The sequence below is a fragment of the Abramis brama genome (assembly GCF_963993115.1).
Source record: "Abramis brama genome assembly, chromosome: 22".
In the NCBI taxonomy this organism is placed as follows: domain Eukaryota; kingdom Metazoa; phylum Chordata; class Actinopteri; order Cypriniformes; family Leuciscidae; genus Abramis; species Abramis brama.
Genome location: NC_139984.1, coordinates 23,029,733 through 23,051,002, shown reverse-complemented (window position 1 = coordinate 23,051,002; position 21,270 = coordinate 23,029,733). Strand labels below are relative to the sequence as shown.

Here is a 21,270-nt window from a genome sequence, read left to right as displayed (position 1 = left end):
TAACACAAAAACCAAAGCATTATGTTTGTATTCTGATACATAAACTATATATAGTAGTCTCTGCAACCATTTAATGTAAAATTAAAGTCTAAACTTCTTAACACTGGGCTCACATACAAGACAGATTAAATGAATAAATGCATCATTTAGATTTCTAAAAGTGTGGATCATATTTTTTTGCATTATTATATGAGGACAGGAGACAAATATTTCCTAAATGGGTAGCATTAAAATAAATATCTGCACAAGCTGTGGAAACGCATGCCATGATATTCTTTGATACCACCAACACAACTTTGGCCCACCTTACCCTCAGTTAAAGAAGTTCAAATAGAGAAAATACCTTCACTTTCAGCTTTATTAGATTTGAATACTGTGCTTAACCGCCAAGTACAGACTGGACTTCACTTTGGATAAGAAAATAAAAATGGAAACAAAAAGAAGAGTGAAAGCACTTACAAAATAACAAAAATGTATTTTCTTGTTTAATGATTAAAAAAATATTTCTTTGCAAGACATTACACAAAATTCTCAAAGCTCTCTTCACAGAGAGGCATCAAGAGAAGAAAACAAAAAGGAACGCCACCATTTTCACACTGAACTGATGACTGGTGTCAAGTAGATGAGGTAAATGTTTTGTTGGAGAAAAAAAAAGGCACAATTTACAATCGACCGTGCCATGTAAATTCACGTAATAATACCAATAATAATAACAATATCATTATTATTGTAATAATAACACCATCATAACAGCAATAGAAAAAATATGCAACAAAAATACAGACTGAATTTTATCTTACAAGTAATCTTCCAGCCCTACTGTATTGCCTGGCCCAGCAACAAAAAATCTGGCCCGTTTAAATACTGCAATGTCCTCATTCTTTGCTCACAAGAGTCCAAGATTTCCAGTGGTATTCAACCACTGGCAAGGGGCTAGAATTGTCTGGAGTGATCAAAGTATTTGCTCTGACCAGTCGACTCAGTTTTGGGGAGCTGCAGCAAACTATCTGACAACCAGACATGACACACACAGTTTCGAGGGGCCAATGCAATCGTCATGGCAGAAAGCGCCACAGCCCTGGCACATGATCATAGCCTTAAGTCGGCAGGAACACTTGAGAGCCACTTCTTCTGCAGCACTGTCCGCAAATGCCTGAATGCTAAGCGTGGCGCTCTGGCCTCCACCGCTGCTGACGCTCATACGTGGCCTTATCTGCAGCACACCATCGGCTAAACTGCGGGAGAAGCCGCTACCATCCACCACAGACACATTAGCTGTGTAACTGAAGCTGGATGAGGACCCTCCGTTGCCCCCACTCTGCTGCAGTTTTGGTAGCTTGCTATATAACTGGTAAGGGAGACTGGAGGCAGATGAGGAAGGAGAGGAGGAGACAGGGGAAGCAGAAGTGTCTGCTTGACGGGCATATGGATTTCTGACTTGTTCCTTTTTAGCCATTCTGACAAGAGACATTTCCATATTTAGCAGTCCTTCCATAGCTCCACCACCTCCATGAAAACTGTCCAGAGGCTCCTTTTTGGTTATTACAACAGAAGTATTGCCAATGCCAGGTGAGTTTTTGGTCAGAGCTTGTTGGCATGAAGGGCGCGAGGAGACTTCATTCTTTACTGTAGCTATAGGAGAAAGCTGTTGCTGATACTGGGGTGGTTGGGGTTTGCTTGGGCGCCAGTTAATCTTAACAGTAGGTACAATCTCCGACGGACAAAGGTCACCATGTGGAGGTGAGGGAGCATCAGGTGCAGTTCTGCACACAGACTGGGAGAGATTGTTAGGATGCTGTTGAAAGCCAGCTGGCCTCTCCAGATTTTCACCTCGTGGAGGAAGAGGTCCAGGGTGCTCTTTAATGACAGCTGATTCATAAACTGGAGCATTCTGAGAGTTCATATCCATTGAAGTTCTAGCAGAGGAGTTTGATGGAAGGGATGTTATGACAGGTACTGCTCCTGAGGGCACTGCACCTCCTGGTTGTTGAGAACTGAACTGAACATGTGTGGTTCTTGGGCTGGCTTCCTCAAACAAACATGCCATTCGAGATGGAGCAGAACCCGGCGGCGAAGAACCGAAGTTTCGACCAGGTCCAGGGGATACTCGAACGGATGTGGCTTTTTGTTGGAAGTCAGAGACACCAGTTTCTATAGGTCCTCCTGACTCAGACGGGCCTCTAAAACGTGGTCCCAGATTTCTTGGAGGTTGACGACTGGCTGAGTTACCTGCAGGGGAACCTGGAAGTCGATTAATTTCCAGCTTGCTGACTGAGTGAGGCTGGGGTAAGACCTTCTCTAAGGGTAGGCTGCCTTGAAGAAGTTGGGTGACAAGAGGGTTGTTGGCCTCTACAGAGGAAACTGGTCGAGATGAACCTTGGAATCTTCTGCCAACTGGAGGACCAGCAGAATTTAAAACAAAATCTTCTCCAGGACCTCTGCTCAGAGGTTTGGTGTCATCCTCCGTTGAAACAAACAGCTTCACACCATTGCCATTATCATTCAGCCGTAGATGTCTGCTTTGGTCCCTCTCTGCCTGTGTCAGGTAAGCTTGCACTTGGGCTTGAGAGGGCGCAGTGGTAATCTGTTCCTGAGCACGGTTTATAGCATGGGTATGAATTGTATGCTGCTTGTTGGAATGAATGACTGGCTGGTTTGGCACACCATTAGGGAAGCGAGCCTGAATGACAGTTTGGGTATGGTTGGGGTTAGATATATGGGCCTGTATGACTGGCTGCTGGTGCTGATTCAACATTGATGAAGTGAGTCGACTTGAGGTCTGAATAACAGGATGATTCTGTGACTTTGTATTCTGAGCATGCATGCTGTTAATATCCATCTGGGTTCCATGCCAATCCACGGTTTCATCCTCCTGAGTTTCATTTTCAAAGTCAGATGCTGTCTCTGTTGAATCACTGTGTGCTCCAGTGTCTTCCTCGCCAGCATTACTTGGTAGACATGGTAGAGAGCCCGATTCATATTTGCCATCAGCATCACTCTCTCCATTCCTATGTTCTTGTAGCATCCCCTCTCTCATGGAATGCTCTTCACTACTTTCTACCCATCCATTTCGGGCTGTAACAAGTGTCTCTTTGGGTATTTTCAAGTCTGAGCCATGCTGGATAACTCCAGTTGTCCCTGGGTGAAGCTCACCACCATTCTTTTCACCTTCCCAGGGTTGAGAAGCTGCCAAGGTCCTGATGACATCCACACCCTGGGCACCAAATCTTGGCAGCGAGTCTGGTATAGAGGTGGGCACTAAAGAAATGGCATCATTTGATGCTGAGGTGCAAACAGGAGTAGTCGTTCTACTCTCACTGGACTCTGCCTCCTCACCTCTGGGGTCTTGGTGACTACAAAAAGACTCTGGATCACTTGGCGTAGGCACTGGGGTGTCTAAGGTCTGCTCCGAGGCTTTATCACTTGGGCAGGCAGTCATCTCTTCCTCTCCACAAATCTCCTCCACCTGGTCCTGGGAAGCAGGGCTGTCGGTTGCAGGTGGCGATAGCGTGAGTGTTTTCGGAGACTCTGATGGTGGTAGAGATGGGTTTGAAGACACAGAGGAGGGAGATGGTTCAGTCAGTGGGGTAGAGGTTTGAGGCCTGTCAGCTGAATCTACACTGGACAGCTGTAGTTGTGTTCCAGACGAATGAGAGCTCGCAGGCGATTCCTGCTCCTCCAAATCAACTCTTCCTCCTCGTCTTCCTCCTCCTCCTCCTCCTCCTGGTTCAACGGGACCTGGGTGCTCTCTCGAACGCCTCCCGCTGGAGCGATCCGGTATCCCAGTACCACCCCCCGGGCCGCTCCCCCCAGGCCCTCCCCCATCCCCAGAGGCTGCAACAGCAGCAGCGGCTTCTCGCTGGGCACGGGCTTGCTGTGCACGGGCCTTGATGTCCGCCAGGGTGCGCGCCCCTGTCCCAGAGCGCCGCGACCCTTCGTTGGGAGGCACGATGCGGGGACAGATTTGGTACGTTGGCGGCCCCTTGACCCAGGGCGGTTTGATCCGGGAGAGCTGTATCTAGTGGAGTGGGTAGAAGAGAAACACGCATACGAGATAAGGTTTACACTCATGGATATAGTTTTCAACTACACAGAGGTTTACAATGGACTAATAAGAAAAAATAACATGTCCAACATACCCGGATTGGCGGGACCTTGGGTTCCTCTGTTGTAGGTTGTGGCTTTTCTGAGTGCACACAGTCAACTGTGTTACGAAAGGACTGACGCTCATCCAGCCGCGCCCTTTTCTCGGGAAAGCTGGTGAAGGCCTGGGACTCGTCTGGCCTTCTCTTCTGCTCCTTGAGCTGAATTGCAGGACTTGATGTGGCGGGACTTGCTGCGGGGCTGCTCTCCCTGCTGCTTGCGCCAGTGCCTGCTGTGCCAGTGGTAATGACTGAAGCCCCATCGTCCAGCGGATCGGTGGCAACAGCAGCAGTGGAGGAGGAAGAGGAAGAAGAGGAGTCTGAGCTTGCGGCAAAAGTCTGTCTGTCTGAGGCAGAGGAGGGAGAGGGAGAGGAAGAAGGCGACGATGACGATGATGTTGAAGAGGAGGAAGAGGAAGGAGAGGAGGTAGATGCAACAGCTGGTTCAGGTACTTCAGGCAACAGGCCTGTGGAGGCTTCTGGTTCATCGCAGGTTGAACTTGTGGATTCTGGAGGAGGCGTGGGTACAGGAACAGGGGAGGGGACAGCCTCTGCAGAGAGGTTTTCTTCTGGAGCTTCCAGTCCAATGTCTGTTTGGAGGACCACCTCTCCCTGAACTGCTGTTGCTTCTGGGACTGGTGATGCAACTGATGGTATAACATCTGGAGTTGCAGTGCTCTCTGTTGTTTCTTCTGAAGGTAAAGTTGCCGTTGTATTTTTGCAAAGTGAGCGCCGAGCTCTACGTCTGAGGTCAGCCCGTGAACGCCGTCTGATACGGCCATCCCTCCGTCTTCTTCCAACACTTCGCCTCTTGGGTGTAGCTACTGTAGCAGAATCAGAGTCTAAAACTGCACCGGCAACATCTCCAGCATCGCTCATTGTGAGCTTTAACGCCTCTTCTCTTGTCAAGCCAGACCTTAAAAAAAAAAGAAAAAGAAAAAACAGAATAAATTATTTTAATTCAACATTAATAAGATTAATAAGATAATCAGATAAAAAAAAAATAGGGAAAAAAAAGGCTTTTGAACCTTTGGCCATGGTACTCCTCAAAGAACTTCTCTTTCCATGCTTCTACTTTCTTCTCCTTTTCCATCTCTTGCCTGAAGCGGACCTGCATCTCATGAGTGAACTCACCTTAAAGAATGTAAAAATATTTTCACTTTATCCACCAATATAGTAAATTGCCTAGAGCGACTTGTCTTGGTCGGTTTCTGTCATTTCTTTTCATATATTACAGGACAAAAGTAAGAGATTCACCCTCAGCTAGACGCTCTTTCCAGCTCTGGGAGGCATGAGTGAAAAATTCATTATTAAGGGCCGAGCTGCTTAGCCGAGCAAGGCCATCGGGGCCAACCTATGCATTAAAAGAATGAAAATTAGAAAAAAAAAAAAAAAAAAGAACATTTATACAATTGTAACAATTGAAAATTAAGAATTCCAAGAATTCTACAATTCTTTAAGAATTATACCTGTCTGTCCACCTCTGGTAAAAGCTGGAGTAGTTGCTGCTGGGAGTGAGGGGGAAAAGCAGCAAAGGTGCGTGTGTTGATGAGAGCACGAATGTTGGTGTTGACCAGGATGGAGCCTGGAGTCTCAAAATCCACCTCCACTCCTCCTCGATTCCTTTTCATGGGACCTGCAAAATATAGTCTTACATTGAGTACATGTAAGAAAGTTGCTTCATGAGACCTAAGAATGTGTGCACGCCAGGGCCATATTTATGTAATATCTTAATAGCAGACTCTGGTCTATATTCCCATATATTTAGTGTATGATACATGAATATGAAGTGCTAGTAAATCTGTATAATCAGAGGGTGTTATAGCAGAACTCTAGTAAAGCAATAACAATAGTCTTATTTTAAGTTTACCTGAGCCATTGATCAATCCACACAGCTTTTACATTATTATCAGGTGAACATTACATTAGCTAATGCTGCAATTAATAATTGAAATCATTATGCCTATACATAAGCACACTACAAAACAAGTCTACAATGAAATTCAAACAGTTTTTGACTAAGATCTAAGACCAGCTTATTGAGAGTCTACAGAATAAAACAAAGTACACTGGCAAAACTGCAAAAGACAAACCATAGTTTGAACTCAGCTACAGACTAACAAGGTTTGAAATTAGTCAGGTTTCTATGAGTTTGTCCCATTTACGCTCAGGTAAAAGGAATAAAATGAGCTGAAGCAAAGGAATAAACATTGGATTCCAAACTTATATATGCAGATATCGTTACCTTTAATTTTAAAAGTTTAATCAGTTAAGTCAATTTTATTAGAAGTCAAAACAATTATGCACTTTGAGAAACCAGCATGACAAAAGATTCGCATAGCATGTTCTTCATTCAATAGCATCAGGACAAAATATTCTACACAATACTTTTTTTTTGCACCCATCCACTGCAAATAGAAAATGATAAAAATAAATGGAAATGGCTATTTGTTTATTTCACTATTTCCTCCAGATGCCTTAATTGCTGGTTAGAAATAACTGACTGGGAATAAAGTGACTGAAATAAAGACTTGGAATATTGTCATTAGATTGACACAAACTTGTTAGCTATTCACTCACTCAATGTAATACCTGGGAAGAAGTTAATTATTGATGATGTGGGGGACATTTGTGAGCAAGGGGCTTAGGGGAAGTAATTAATACATGGGGGTCCTTGGTTTTCATCCTCTGTACCTGAACGAAGACCACGTATGCTCTTGAAGTGCTGGGTGCGTTTCCAGCCCAGCTCGGAGCGGGCACGGAGAGTAGGGCCTGGACCCCCCCTAGAGCCTTCCCTGCGCCTCCCCGCTGCTCCTGAGGGTAAAGGTGGGGGGAGGATGGAGGCTGGTGAGACTCTCTGAGAACGAGTGAGTGTGGGTAGGGCAGCTGAGGCATGAAGGCTAGTGGCACTAAAGAGGCCAAAGTGACAGGCATGTGCGTGAAACACAAAAAGTCAAAGGGACGGATATCCCGAGGCACAGAGACAAAGAGGAAGAGGGGTGAATGGATATCTCTAAGGCGCAAATGCAAAGCAGATATCCAAGGGGAACAGAGCAGGGCTGACAGGACAAACCAGAAACACTGCTTTCACACTGAGGGGTATTGACGTTCAAGTGACAAAAATGTCAGTGGCTTCAAGAAAAGATGCTGTTTTTAGTGCAAAGTTAACCAAGAAAAAGAGGCGGCGGCTGTCAACAGGAGGGAACTGTGGGAAAACAGCCCTTGAGGAGACTGCACTATAAATGATTAGAGTGTGTCAATGTGTAAAATTACAAACACTGTCAGGCCACTCAGATAAAGAGCATCCACAGTCAGAGGAAGCAGGTATACAAACCACTGCAGAGTGTGTGTGTGTGGGGGGGGGGATACAGAAAGAAGGGGGTGAAAAAAGTGAACAAGAAAAAGAGCTATTATAACCTGATGGGACGTGTTCACCGTTGACCTTGAGAGGAGTGAGCACTACACGGGGCATCATCACAGCTTTCTTCCTCTGTCTCCCTGACTGTAAGAGGGATTGGAGAAATAATCATGAGCACATACACACACAGCTCCTCCACAGAAATGGAAAATAACAGCATGCTCACAGGAGAATTTAAATGGGAATGTAATATCTGGCAACATTTCAGAATGTAAGGATTTGAACAAAAAAAGAATTAATGCAGGTACAAAGAATACAAAAGGAAAAAACAGGGAGTAACTGTCCTGGAGATGAGTGGGCATTTTCAGTTAATTCTCTATGGGAGCTGAGCGATTGGCCTGAGCAGGGGATTGTGGGATTGACAAGTGGTAAGAGCATCAAACTTCAGCTTTATGCAGAAAATTTTCAACTTTATGCAAATGAGAGGGGAAAAAAAAGCATGAAGGCAGTCATAAGTTTCAAAATCTGCTGATTAGCACGGGAGTTCCTGTGGAGTCAGTGCTTAAATCACAAAACAATTTTATGGCATTTACTAAAAATGATCAACCAAGCAAATTATCTGATTAGGATCAAAGTCTTTTTCATGACTGATGTCAGTGTTATCTGTGGGGTTTTCTTGATCTGACTCATGTCACCTTTGTGAACTTCACTAATGACTCATTTTCACATACTGACGTTATGTATTCAGCTGCCTTCCTGGCATAACTAGTGATCTGAGGAGGAGTTGAGTGCTGTGCATAAGGATGATGCATAGATGAAAATCCATGCTTGGAGGGTCCTGCATGTAAAAATTAGTTATGAAGGTGATGGTTCATTGTAAAGATGAAGTTAGGCACTGCAGGTACCTGCGAGGAGCGACTGAGTCTGGTCTGTGGTTCTGTGGAGCAAGAGGCACTGGAGGAAGTCTCATCCACAGAAGCTGGAACAAAGAGGAGGAAACGAGCAGAACATCCATCAATAATTTTACCTCAACAATTTGTACTTTAATTTTGTTTATGTGTTAGAGAGAGAGAGAGAGAGAGAGAGAGAGAGAGAGAGGAGAGAGAGAGAGAGAGAGAGAGAGAGAGAGAGAGAGAGAGAGAGAGAGAGAGAGATGAGAGAGAGAGAGAGAGAGAGAAGAGAGAGAGAGAGGAGAGAGAGGAGAGAGGAGAGAGATGAGAGAGAGAGAGAGAGAGAGAGAGAGAGAGAGAGAGAGAGAGAGAGAGAGAGAGAGAGAGAGAGAGAGAGAGAGAGAGAGAGAGAGAGAGAGAGAGAGAGAGAGAGAGAGAGAGAGAGAGAGAGAGAGAGAGAGAGAGAGAGAGAGAGAGAATGGCACTAATTTTTCATCAACAGTAGATTACAAGTGCAGGAGCAGTAATTCATTGTCATTTCTTACTGGTTATTCACTAACACATGGGCATTGGTGAACACTTCGTTTCCTTTATTATGTCTTGTTGGATGATTGTTTGGCATTGGGAAGGGGGCGAGTAGTGTAAAAGCTGACTGTATTATAATGTATTTGGCTGTATTATGCATTTACATTAGTCCTCATATGCATTTATATCACAATAAAATGTACCAAAATGTATAAATTTGCACGCGATTGTAAGGAAGAGCATTTGAAACCCAGTCACAAAGGAGTTTTTACTTTGAAACAAGCGAAACTCACATTTAGTAAAAATCACAGCCTTTTGAAGCTTAATAATCAGGCTGTATAGTGATTCCGGTATTTCTTTTCCCAAATTTAACATCTTAAAATGATAATTAAGACTTGTGTTATACCACTTAAGATATTTAAGACTTTTCGTGAATTTAAAACGATATTAAGAACCCTAATAAAATGGCAGCTCCTCCCTGAGCAAAATATAATATATACAGTACTACACAACCATATTAAACTTTCATATACCATTTATAATTAACGATAGGTAGTATTCAGCAAATACTTTGCAATAGGTATGCAAATATTCATTTCCGAAATCAAAAAGAAAAAGATACACTTATGGTAATTGCCTTACGCAGAAGAATAATATATGCCATAAGCATTAATTATGGGAAATGCATTTTAAAAAATGGAATAAGAATAAGAAATAAAGCCGTTTTCTAGAATCATCATGCTTCAAAACATCAAACCACATCTGCCAAGGATGAAAAGTGTCATTTTTTTCCACGTAAACGTGTAAAACAGAGCAAATATGAAATGCATTGTAATTTACAAGCATAATATCACATGTATTCTTTCACGCCACACACAAATACGTTCTAAACCACTCTCATCTAGGTCACTGCTGGATGCGTCATGTGCCGCAGTATCCATGGCAACACACACATCCAAAGCAAAAAAAGAAATCAATGTCTCTCAGGCACTACATGCTTCTTAAGCTCAGGGTATTTAATGCTCATCACCGTTTGGAATCAAAGCTTTTCTTAAAAATGAAAAGATGGGGCCTCTACTTTTCAGCTCTTTTATACGCATCTTTAATTTATAAGCCTGTTCCACTTACTGGAAAACAGGGTGAATTAATCAATGCTGGGGGGGTGGGGGGGGGGGTGGGGGGAAAGAAAGAATGAATAGTCCACACACCATCATTTTCCCCACTAGCAGCAGCCGCCTCTGTGGAGTCACAGCTTTCCTGCTCTGCTCCTTCAACTGTTGCTGTGGTGGATCCTGTTGAAGTACCAGTCCCATCTCCAGACTCGTTCGCTGTCGGGCTCTTTGTCCACTGAAGTGCATTTTTCTGTAGGCATCAGTGGGTAGATACAGACACAGGACATTTAGCTCTTTCTATGTGGGTATTAGAATCATAATCCAGTTGCTAAACCAAGGGTTCCTACACATTTTCCATTTCAAAATTGCATACTTTCCCATGATCAAATGTCCAAACCTCTGGTTTTTTTAGTCCACATTTAACATAAATGGTTCATACAGCATTATATTTGGTATATAGTGGAGTCATCTGTATATATATATATTTTTTATTTTCATTGGTTTTCTTGAAATGATAACATGCACTTACATGAAAAGAAACCTTAAACGCTTTAAAACCAGCATATATTAACCACTGATACACCAGTTTGATACTGTAAATGTGGATTTATGTTGCATGATCACCAAACAGCAAAGTACAGTCTGATTAAGACGATAGTTTGCTCCTTTATTTGTTGCCGTTTTGAGTGGCATTTGAAAAAACATTATTTTAGTGAAGTTCAAAAGAGACTCGCTTATGGTAAAGAACAACAGTTTTGCATAAAGAAATTGTGTGCCTTGAACTAAGGCTCATACTTATCTGACCGCTACCATTTTGTCTATTTAAATGGAGAAAAATCGATCATAACTTCAGTAAACTATGGAGTGCCGCAGGGATCTGTGTTAGGCCCTCTATTATTCTCAATATATATGATGCCACTTGGAAATATTATAAGGAAACATAGAATTAGTTTCCATTGTTATGCTGATGACACTCAAATATATATTTCATCACGGCCGGATGAAAACGCTGAATTATCCAAATTGACAGAGTGTGTTAAAGATATAAAAGATTGGATGACGCGTAATTTTCTTTTATTAAATCCAGACAAGACAGAGGTACTACTTATCGGTTCAAAAAACCACCCACAAAACCTCTCACAATACAACTTTAACATAGTAGGATGTCCTGTTACTTTATCCTCTACAGTAAAAGACCTGGGTGTTATACTAGATTGCAACCTGTCTTTTGAAAATCATATTTCATACGTTACAAAAACAGCCTTTTTCCACCTTAGAAACATTGCTAAGCTACGTAATATGCTATCAGTTTCTGATGCAGAAAAGTTAGTTCATGCATTCATGACCTCGAGACTAGATTACTGTAATGCTTTATTAGCTGGTTGTCCTGCATCCTCAATAAACAAGCTACAGTTAGTCCAAAATGCAGCCGCTAGAGTTCTTACTAGATCAAGAAAATATGATCATATAACACCAATTTTATCATCACTACATTGGTTACCTATAAAGTTCCGTATTAATTACAAGGTATTGCTACTGACCTATAAAGCCCTAAACGGCTTAGCTCCAGTCTATTTAACGGATCTTCTATCGCCCTATAATCCATCGCGCTCTTTAAGATCACAAAATTCGAGGCTTTTGGTCATACCTAGGATATCCAGATCCACCAAAGGAGGGAGAGCATTTTCACATTTAGCTCCAAAACTCTGGAATAGCCTTCCTGATACTGTTCGTTGCTCAGACTCGCTCTCCCAGTTTAAAACTAGATTAAAGACGCATCTCTTCAGCCAGGCATTCATATAATATTTTTAATCTTACAGTTCAAACTACAATCCGTCCTCTAGTTCATAAACGCCAGAGGAGAACTGGCCACCGACTGAGCCTGGGTTCTCCCAAGGTTTTTTTTTTCTCCATTAGGTCACCTGATGGAGTTTTTTTGGTTCCTTGCCGCTGTTGCCTTTGGCTTGCTCAGTTGGGGATATTTTGGGAATATTTAATTTAATTTTATCAATCAATAAATTCCACTAGAAACAAACCTTGTTGTATTATTTTAATTTAATACTGTGAAGCTGTTTTGATACAATCTGTATTGTGAAAAGCGCTATACAAATATACTTGATACTTGACAACTCACTCGTGTTTGACAGTCACTAAAGGATCGCTAAACTTTAGTCATGAAAACACTTTGCTTGTATAATACATTTATTTATTTATTAAATTTGTAATTCTGTATATTAAAAAACTGAATAGGTGAAATTGTCTGGAAACACAAATATTTTTCCATACTCAGTTTTCTTTTTTCCATACTTATCAAGACCTGGAAATTACTCAATTCAAATTACATACTTTTGCAAACTGCATAGGAACCCTGAAAAACAGAGCGAAAGCGTCTGAAGCATAGAAAGAATGATGCAAGGTTTTACGGATTCTCTACCTTTAGGGTAAACAGACTCATCCTTCCAGGCAGCTTGAAGAAAATACTGTTCTTCACTCGGTCTCCTCTGACCTGAGAGTGAAGCATGGTGACCAGGCAGGCCAGTGGAGCTGTGCCGCTGAGGAAGGATGAAAGAGGGGTAGAAACATGCAAGTGTCACTCATGTAAGAAAGATTAAACTGTTTCAACAGAAGATGCAACAAATAGATCTTAAAATTAAACTTACCTTCTATTTTGGGGTGAAAATAATTTGACAAAAAGAGAAACACAAAAAAAGCCCATTATAAATATACACCAATAAAGCCAGTCAAGAGGTGGTGTTAAAAAAAGTACTCATTAACGTGGAAACAAATCTCAAGCATGAATATCACTGCTCAAAACAGAAACGCAGTACATTTATGTTTATGAATGCTTTATACCAGACCTCATTTCTTTCAGCCCCTTTGTTTGGATGACATGCAGAATCTGTTTGGGTGTCATTGGGGCATCAGAAAAGTTCTCCAGAACCTGCAAGAGGTGAAAAAGCACATCAAAATCAACAACTATCAAATTTAGTATGATTTTTTTTACACTTGTGAAAAATACACATTTTTAAATGTATGATTAGCAGTGTTGGGAGTAACGCGTTACAAAAGTAATGTATTACAGTAACTTATTACTTTTTGTTGTAACGCAGTAGTGTAAGGCATTACTAATCAATTTTCAGTAATATGTTACTCGGTACATGTTCAGTAACGCTTGCGTTACAACACACTTTTAGCCCAAAATTTAATTGTTCAAAAAAAAAAAAAAAAAACCCCGGGGGAAAAAACAGCCAGACCGCGAGACATTAACGAATGAAAAATGCCTAAGTTATTACGTTTGTGGTCAGTCAATAGCTGCGTGTGGTGTCCAAGTTTGTAAATAACGACTAAATGACAGCTTCTGATATATTTGTATGGCTATTTATTTCATTCATCTCCCTCTTGCTGGTGTACCTTTGTATTGTGTGTGACAGTCCAGTAAAAGCATGTGTAGGACAGGTTTAGCAGGAGTGCCGCGAGGCATGATTTCGGTCTCTGTGATCGCACTGGCCAGTGGAAAAGCGGCTAATAATGAGAATATGGTAGAAGAAGACTGTACATTCGCGGGATGGACGTATGCGCATTACTCTGTTTGTTCTGTGTTTTCTTTCTAACCAGAGAGCAGTATGTTTTCTTTCGTTTTGAATTGTTCTGTTTAAAAGTAGACATGTCTGACTGTGAGGCAAGTAGACTCTGAGTTTCAGTTCATTTATGAGACGCGCTGCAATTCACGCGCAGGCGCCTCCGTGCCCTGATTATCTCGTCTACTATATTCTTATTTATTAAATCCAAGCAATTGGTTGATGAAACATTGATTAAAATTAAGATACAATTAATACAAAACGAAATTCACTTTAAAGAAAGGCTTTGTGCTTTCTGTTTGAGGTTTCTGTGAAAGTTTTAAAGCAGTCTTTTAGTGCCGCTTTCAGAGCGCTCACATCCGTAACTGAGAACTGACACGACCATTGTTTTTTCCTCATAAATGCGAACACGAAAAATAAAATAAAATAAAATAAAATGAATATATTATGTTCTGTGGAGAGCCAACCCTTCTTCATCCGGTGGGTAGTATTAATTTTGGTTTGCTTAGCGTAATTCACAGAATTACTAAAAAATATTTTGCTACCTAAAAGTTAAAGATTTTTTTGTGTCACACATGCACGCATGTCTATTTCCCTCATATTAAATATAAAATGCATGTGTGTAGATTGATATTTTTCTAATATCTGGTCTCCTTTATTAAGGGAGTAGCCTATGGATATATAAACAGTCTTTTCAATATATTGGTATTAAATGCATTTTCTGTGAATTTATATTTCACGTTTTTACAGCAAATGTCAGGTCCACGCTGGAATTGCTCAATTTTAAAGAATTTATTCTCAACTAGTTTTGTGGTGTAGGTCCGTATTTTATAATGTTAATTTCAAATAATACTAATAGTAATTTAAAGATGTGGTAGCTTTGGATCTGGACGGGAAGGATAACTCTGGGAATTGGAAGGGGAAGTTCTGCCTTCTCACACCGCGCACCGTGACACAGGTTTGTGGATCTGAGTGTCGCGGTTTCATATCACATATCTTTACAGCCCTAGTCATTTTAGAATGTTATGTTCTACTTCTGTAGTTATTTTGGGCAAAGTAACTCAAAAGTAATACAGGAGTAATGTAACGCATTACAATTCTGAGACAGTAATATTGTAAGGTAAAGAATTACTTTTAAATAACAGTAACAAGTAATGTTTAATGTATTACAGTTTGGAAGTAACTTGCACAACACTGATGATTAGTCTATTAAATGGGGCTTGGGTTTTGGGTTCATCAAACCCCAATCAAATGAATTTATTTTGTTTTTAACTTTTTACAATTAATAATTTTAAAAACACAACTTGGTACGAGAGACTCAAAAACAGTTGAACTGTGACTGCCAAAGACGTCAACCTGTACATGTATGGATGTAGGCATGTAGCAGCAATTTAAAGAGGATGAAAAAAAAGAAGAGAAAAAGACAATCTTTCAGTGAGGGGTTTACTGTGAAAACCGCTTAACAGTTTAAGCACAGCACTCTCAGCTTGCCAATTACAGTACCATTGCAATTCATACTTATTTTAAGACCACCATGCCAGTTTTAACAGAAGCACTCAGATTTCTTATTTTAGGTCCATATTAGACAGGTTCTGCACAATTCCAGACTTCCACAATTCCTGTATATGACAGGCTTTTAGCCTATATGAAAGTAGAAAAAAAGACAAACACAGCTGATATCATGTAGCATGTGTGAAACCTCAGGAAGAACATTATTCACAGAAAATGTGAAATGGGGGAAAAGTGTATTAATCATAACAATACACCATGTTTTTAACATTCCTCTTCCCGTTGATATGGAGCAAATAATTTCCACCCCGTTCTGGCCACAAGAGCATGTAACCTTCTGATTACTTGGTGGTTAAAATGGTAAGCACTGCATCCACTTCCACTGTGTTCAGCTGAGTCTAAAACCAAGGACATTGAAACAGGAAATGGAAGAGCACATGCTATAAAATAAATACACACTAAATGAAATGATAAAATACCAGCCAGGTGCACTTCCTGCAAGGAAGCAGGCACGAAAAATGTCAAGCTGTGAGAACTTCAAACTACTAGGCCAATGTCAAGACAAACTTCCTAGTTATTTATAACATAGTCCTGACAAGGCACCAATGCTTGTGTGTACGCAATTGAATTGAAAGGCGCGGTACATTTATGCATTGCTTCTGTCGAGTTGTGCCAGCATGGTTTCTACTCCTCTCACCCCAGATATTTCATGGTACCATAGGGAATGAAAAATGAAGTAATATTACACACTACCATAATTCATAGAGCGGACTCAATTCCTAACATGTATGCATTTAAAGATGAGTGGCTTAGTATTCAGTACTCTTCTTCAGTACTGATGCACAGCCAAGTGAAGAAGAGTATAAAAAAAGAAAAATGTAGGGAAAGGACTTCTATCCATTTCTAGACTTCTATTGTTGATTGGATGGAGCCACATCTGAATGCAATCTTGCAGTCGATTGTAAGAAAGGGGCGGATAAAAATCACTGAAGTCATCTGCCGTTTCAAAGGAACATCAAATTATGACATTTTAATTGAAAATTATGCTGTCATGAGAACTAGCGAAGACTAAAAAAACGAAAGTTGTCTTTTTAAAAGGTCTTATATCGAACAATCCATATGGATCTCTGGGAATAAATGCACAACAGACTAGAGATGGGGTTAAAGTTACAAACAAAACCCTTGCTGCACGAAAATGCTCTGAAGTGACGTGACGTTTCTCTTGTTCCCACAAACATCCAATCCATTTGTAGAGGATGCAATATTAAAATAGACACAAAAAACAAACCACAGCATCACCCACATCCAGCATCAAGACTAATGAAAACCAAATTTTCTTTTCAACACACCAAAGATGGCTATACACCATTACAGTCCCCTTAAGGAAGGAACCATTGTGAATAACCAGACACACTAAAATAGGTGGCCTGCTTCACATTTCCTATTGCAAACAAGTGTATCACCAAGATGATCTGATATACATTGGCCTTGAGCCTAAGTATCTGGTTGCATCTGTCTCCCGAAGCTGCCATTTCTCATTGCTGCTTTGTTTCCAAGTCATTATATAATGCGGCAAAACTCTTTGAAGCTCTTTAATCACTCATACATCGGAATCATTTAAAAGACCTGATCATCCAATAATTAATGGAACTGAAAATATGATGTTGCAGGTAGTAAGCAGCACTTGGATTTAAAGTATTCAGTCTATTTGGTTTTGAGTGTGCCCTTGTGCCCTCCCTGAAAGCCTGTCCCATTACTACAGACGACGAGCTGGCAGGTGACTACTCTACCTGGTATACAGGCATGCCCATACCTGCTTCCCAAAGCTCAACCCATGCATGTGATACCTGCAAAAGAGCAGTCCTGAAATTTGTTTTGTTGGTATAAGTTGACAATAGCCTTGGAAGTAAAACATACATCTGATATTAGATGCGTTTTTATTAAGATTTGGCATCACACTTAATTGGTTCACATTTAATTACAGGTTCTAAACTGTGACATACATAATTGCAATAGTTGATACAAGCAGTGGTTCTCTAGCACATGGGATCCCCACCCCAAAACAACACTTGTGTTTCGAGATCTACTCTTGCCAGATATCATGTCTGTAGCTTCATTCAACCTTTCTCATGCTTTATCTCAAACTAACCATAATCCAAACAGCAGATATTACCAAATTCAAAGACTGTCTGGTCTGTTTGGGTGGATCAAATTCAAGAGTGAAAGCTGTTATGATCACCTAGAAAAGCAGACAAAGACCTGCCAGACATAATGATTTTAACCACACAAAATGTATCAAAAGAAAGCAAAAACGCTAATGAACTCAGCTGCACAGGTGTATTTGGTCTGTGACACTCTTTCTAACATAATGTCTGATAAGGGAGAGCATTTTATTTGATACAGTCTCACATTATACAGTTATGTTTCCACTAAAGCTCTTTATAACAAAAACTAAGCTGAAAGCCTAGATGTCCAACATATATCTTAAATGCCAGTCTTTGCAACAAGATTAGACACGTTTACCGTTTAATTTGCACCAAATGCAACAAAGAAACTATGAAGATGCAGATCATATAATACAAGCATCTTCCCAGAAGCATGAACTGAATTATGTATAATTTACATTTAACATGCAATAATACAAGCACTACAGATTAATTTTATGCACCCATGTACCACCACTGTGGAGAATAAAGGAGAAACCCTCTTATCATAATAGCAGATGCATGGCTGTTTTGTCTTAACATGATAAGAGACACAAATCGTTTTTCAACTGCATAAAGATGTAAAATACCCAATTCTCCTAATAAATTTTAAAATTAAATCCTAATAAACTAACAAAAAATATCAATTGATTACGAACTGAATAAAAACAGAAATAAGGCCTACTATCTCAGCTGCTGCTTAAGATAAACAAGCAGCTCAAATTAGTATTTAAGACACATTTGTTAAAACTGGTCTTTAATAACAGGAAAAGATCTCACACTGAGTATTTTCAGCATTTTATTCAGCTCGCTAAAAGAAGACCTGCAAACAAAGGGTCAAACGGGCAGAGCTGCTAATACGCTAGGCTACCAGCAAGGGCTCTTTCATTCAAATGAGACACAAACACTGGAAATGTAATGCTTATGTTGTCAAGGTAAATACAGGCACCTTGTGTCAAGAGCCGTGTCCGCGTAAAGGTAAAAGCCGGGTTATGAAACATCACACACTGTCTATAGATAAGACAAATAGCAGCAGCGGTGGCGCCTGAATGTGTCCAGCCCAGCGCGAGACAGCTTTGTTCGCGGCTCTCGTACAACACCCCTAACCCTACACACAGGAATAAAACCGCTATAATTTTCTTAAAAATTATTAAAATATTACCATACGAGCTGCCTCTGCCCACGTGCGCTCCTTCTTTCTCTTCTGTTTGTCCTTCATGTTGTCGCGCGGGTGCGGATTTCTGCAGCGGATATGAAACGTGTGCGTGATACAAGGCAAGCCCGTTAGCGTGCTAGGCTAGCTGTAACACCAAACGGGTCTTTGATTCCTTTTCACCCCTAGGACTTGCGTAGTCGCTCCGTTTAAACTCGCACGCCTTTCCGCAAAACGGTTTGCCAGTAAAGCGATAGGTTGTTGCAGCAGCGGAGGTCCAGGGAGTTTTTTTGGTAACGTCTCACTGGTTAAATAGTGGTAAACACAGACAGGGCGCAGAACAGGCGAGCCCCAGTAGCTTTTGGCATACTGCAGGAAATCCTCACTTTGGAATGCAAGACGAGGAGAACACAACAATGAGGTCAAAGGTCAAACACACTGCAGGAATGCAACACAAAAACAATTCTCCCCATCCCCCTCTTCTTCAGTCGCTCCTACAGCCGCGGCTCATCTGACGCATCTGACGGGATGAGGCCACTCCCATTGTTATGTGCGGCGAGATCAGACGTGATTCATATTAGGCAGCACGACACAGATACGAACACACTAGAATTAGTTTTTTTTTTGTGCTTCAAAGTTTCTCTATGGATGTCTACTACATAACACGATGTCAAACGTATCAAAGCGTTATTCAAAGTAAAATACAGCAAAGAAAAAGTAAATGTCAAGGTCCTGTGGATTGAACGAGCGTTATAATTAAATAATAATTATATGTTTTAAATGTGAAAACTGTATTACAACATGTTTTACATGCTTCCTTTTATTGACATAATTTCCTCTATGACATAATTATCTTTCAAAGGGGGAACTTTAATTAAACAGCTCTGATTATGAGTCTTATATAAAAATGTTCACTTGAAATCTACTCTTCCCTTTATAGTTGATTGTAATTATTATTATTTTTAAATCATAAATGTTACCAGACGTATTAAATGTGTAAAGGAAGAGTTAAATTAGTTACTAAAGTGCATTTGCGTCCCTTGGACTTTTATTTTGAAAAACGAATCACCGGAAAATATACTGAAATACATATAATTCAGTTCGTTTCAAGGATTGTTTTAGTGAATAAGGAAATGTTGGCTCAGAGTGGTCTTTTTTATTGATTGCTGTATTATTTGATATATACATTATATTACAAAGGACATGTTCATGTTATAGCCTTTGAGACACTGCGGGGCTTTTGATAGCCGCCATCTTTGTTCGGGGCAAAGATGCCGAAAAGTTGTTCTGCATATAATTGCACAAATAGGTACAATAACAAAAATTCCGAGATCACGTTCCACAGGTAGGTAATGATAGATAGCTCACTGTCATGATGATTTGAGGGCATTGTATTTAAAAAGGTATCCGAAATATTTGCAAGACTTTTACCATCATCCCTTGTCAGGTTCCCTTTCAGCAAACCATCGGTTCTGAGACAATGGTTAGATAACATTGGACGTGACGACTTTCAGCCAAGGAAGCACATGGTTATCTGTTCACTTCATTTCACCCCGGACTGTTTCAGTGGTTTGGGCAACCGTAAAAATCTGTTGTGGAACGCAGTGCCAACTCTCTTTGCAGTCCCACATCAGGATGCAAAGGTAAATCAGATCACAGCAGATCATTATCTTAAATACAACCAATGTGCTTTTCATCTATGTCTCATTGTCATCTTTCTACCGTCAGCAAAATAATTCTAGGAAGAGGCTGAAGAGGGCTTTAAAATCTGCTGCTGATAAATGTGATGGCATTTCACCTGATAATACCCATCCTTTCACTGAGGATGCCCAAAATGAAGAAATGCTTGAGGATGCTCAACACTTTCACAATAATGTAGAGGTTTACTGTCAAACCACAAAGGTAAATCTTTTATCTTAAAACCTACACCTATATATCTGTGTATATACAATAGTTATGCATTAAATGTTTTTCTTTTTCTTTTTTTTAAACAGGATTTAGCTGCCGCAGACCACACCTATGCCCTTTTGGACCCATGCACGACCAAAACCCGTCTGTTTGACATTTTAGATGCCAACAGATGGCTACAGAGAAGGCTGCAGACCAAACGCAGAGTGATAAAAAGAATGAAACTTAAACTGCAAGACGCTCAAAGAGAACTTCTGACTTTGCGTCAACAGCTCAGCTATAGACACACACATTTCCAAAGACGCTCACAGCTCCCAGTACAGTGTGGCAGTGGTCCCAAGACCTAGTCAAGCAGTAATAAAGACTTCGGGTTGCACAAACATCTTTGAACTATGAAGAAGTCTGAACTTTTGGTCATGTGAAGGGGTCATTGTGTGCAACAAATATGTTTCTTCAAAAGGGGTAAAAGTGATGTGTTTTTTTCAGTAATTAGACAAGTCCAATTAAATCTGAACTTTACTGTGCTTTGGTTTTGATAGGACTTATGTGAAACACCCAAGTCCCATTAGTTATAAACAATGAGCAATACATTTGTAACAGTATTCATAAATCTGGGTTAATGTTAGTTAATATTGTTAACTAACTGTTCCATGGTCATATTAGCTCTGGTCCATTATATTAACAGATACAGCCTCTGATTTTAACAATGTATTAGTAAATGTTGAAATTAAATTAATACATGCTTTAGAAGCATTTTTCATTTTTAGTTCATGTCAAGTAATGTAGTTAAACATAACCTTATTGTAAAGTTATACCTGATATTTCTGACTGATATTTCTATCAAATCAAATATCACCCCGCTAATAAATTGAGGAAACATGAAAGTTTTTT

General features: G+C 40.4%; 2 protein-coding genes across 2 annotated transcripts; one reads left to right on the top strand and one right to left on the bottom strand.

The window, feature by feature from the left end:
- Window positions 1-340: 340 nt before the first annotated feature.
- On the bottom strand, window positions 341-18,674 carry asxl1 (ASXL transcriptional regulator 1). Its single transcript, XM_084099519.1, is given in 13 exon segments — window positions 341-4,018; window positions 4,140-5,058; window positions 5,171-5,276; window positions 5,400-5,496; window positions 5,612-5,778; window positions 6,837-6,956; window positions 7,560-7,644; window positions 8,406-8,479; window positions 10,124-10,277; window positions 12,462-12,579; window positions 12,881-12,882; window positions 12,885-12,968; window positions 18,481-18,674. Coding segments are annotated over 13 exon segments (4,998 nt in total). The 5' UTR covers window positions 18,538-18,674; the 3' UTR covers window positions 341-1,003.
- Window positions 18,675-19,510: 836 nt separating this feature from the next.
- Window positions 19,511-21,204, top strand: thap3 (THAP domain containing, apoptosis associated protein 3). The gene is made up of 4 exons (XM_084099282.1): window positions 19,511-19,816; window positions 19,919-20,114; window positions 20,200-20,373; window positions 20,466-21,204. The coding sequence occupies exons 1-4, from the start codon at window positions 19,743-19,745 to the stop codon at window positions 20,724-20,726; spliced, it is 705 nt and encodes a 234-aa protein (XP_083955408.1). The 5' UTR covers window positions 19,511-19,742; the 3' UTR covers window positions 20,727-21,204.
- The last annotated feature ends 66 nt before the right edge of the window (window positions 21,205-21,270 follow it).

Bases quoted from the DNA above. Each gene is read 5' to 3' on its own strand.
- thap3 (XM_084099282.1), top strand. From the start codon at position 19,743: ATGCCGAAAAGTTGTTCTGCATATAATTGCACAAATAGGTACAATAAC. The intron at 19,817-19,918 runs GTAGGTAATGAT...ATCCCTTGTCAG, and splicing joins TCCGAGATCACGTTCCACAG to GTTCCCTTTCAGCAAACCAT. The intron at 20,374-20,465 runs GTAAATCTTTTA...TTTTTTAAACAG, and splicing joins TTTACTGTCAAACCACAAAG to GATTTAGCTGCCGCAGACCA.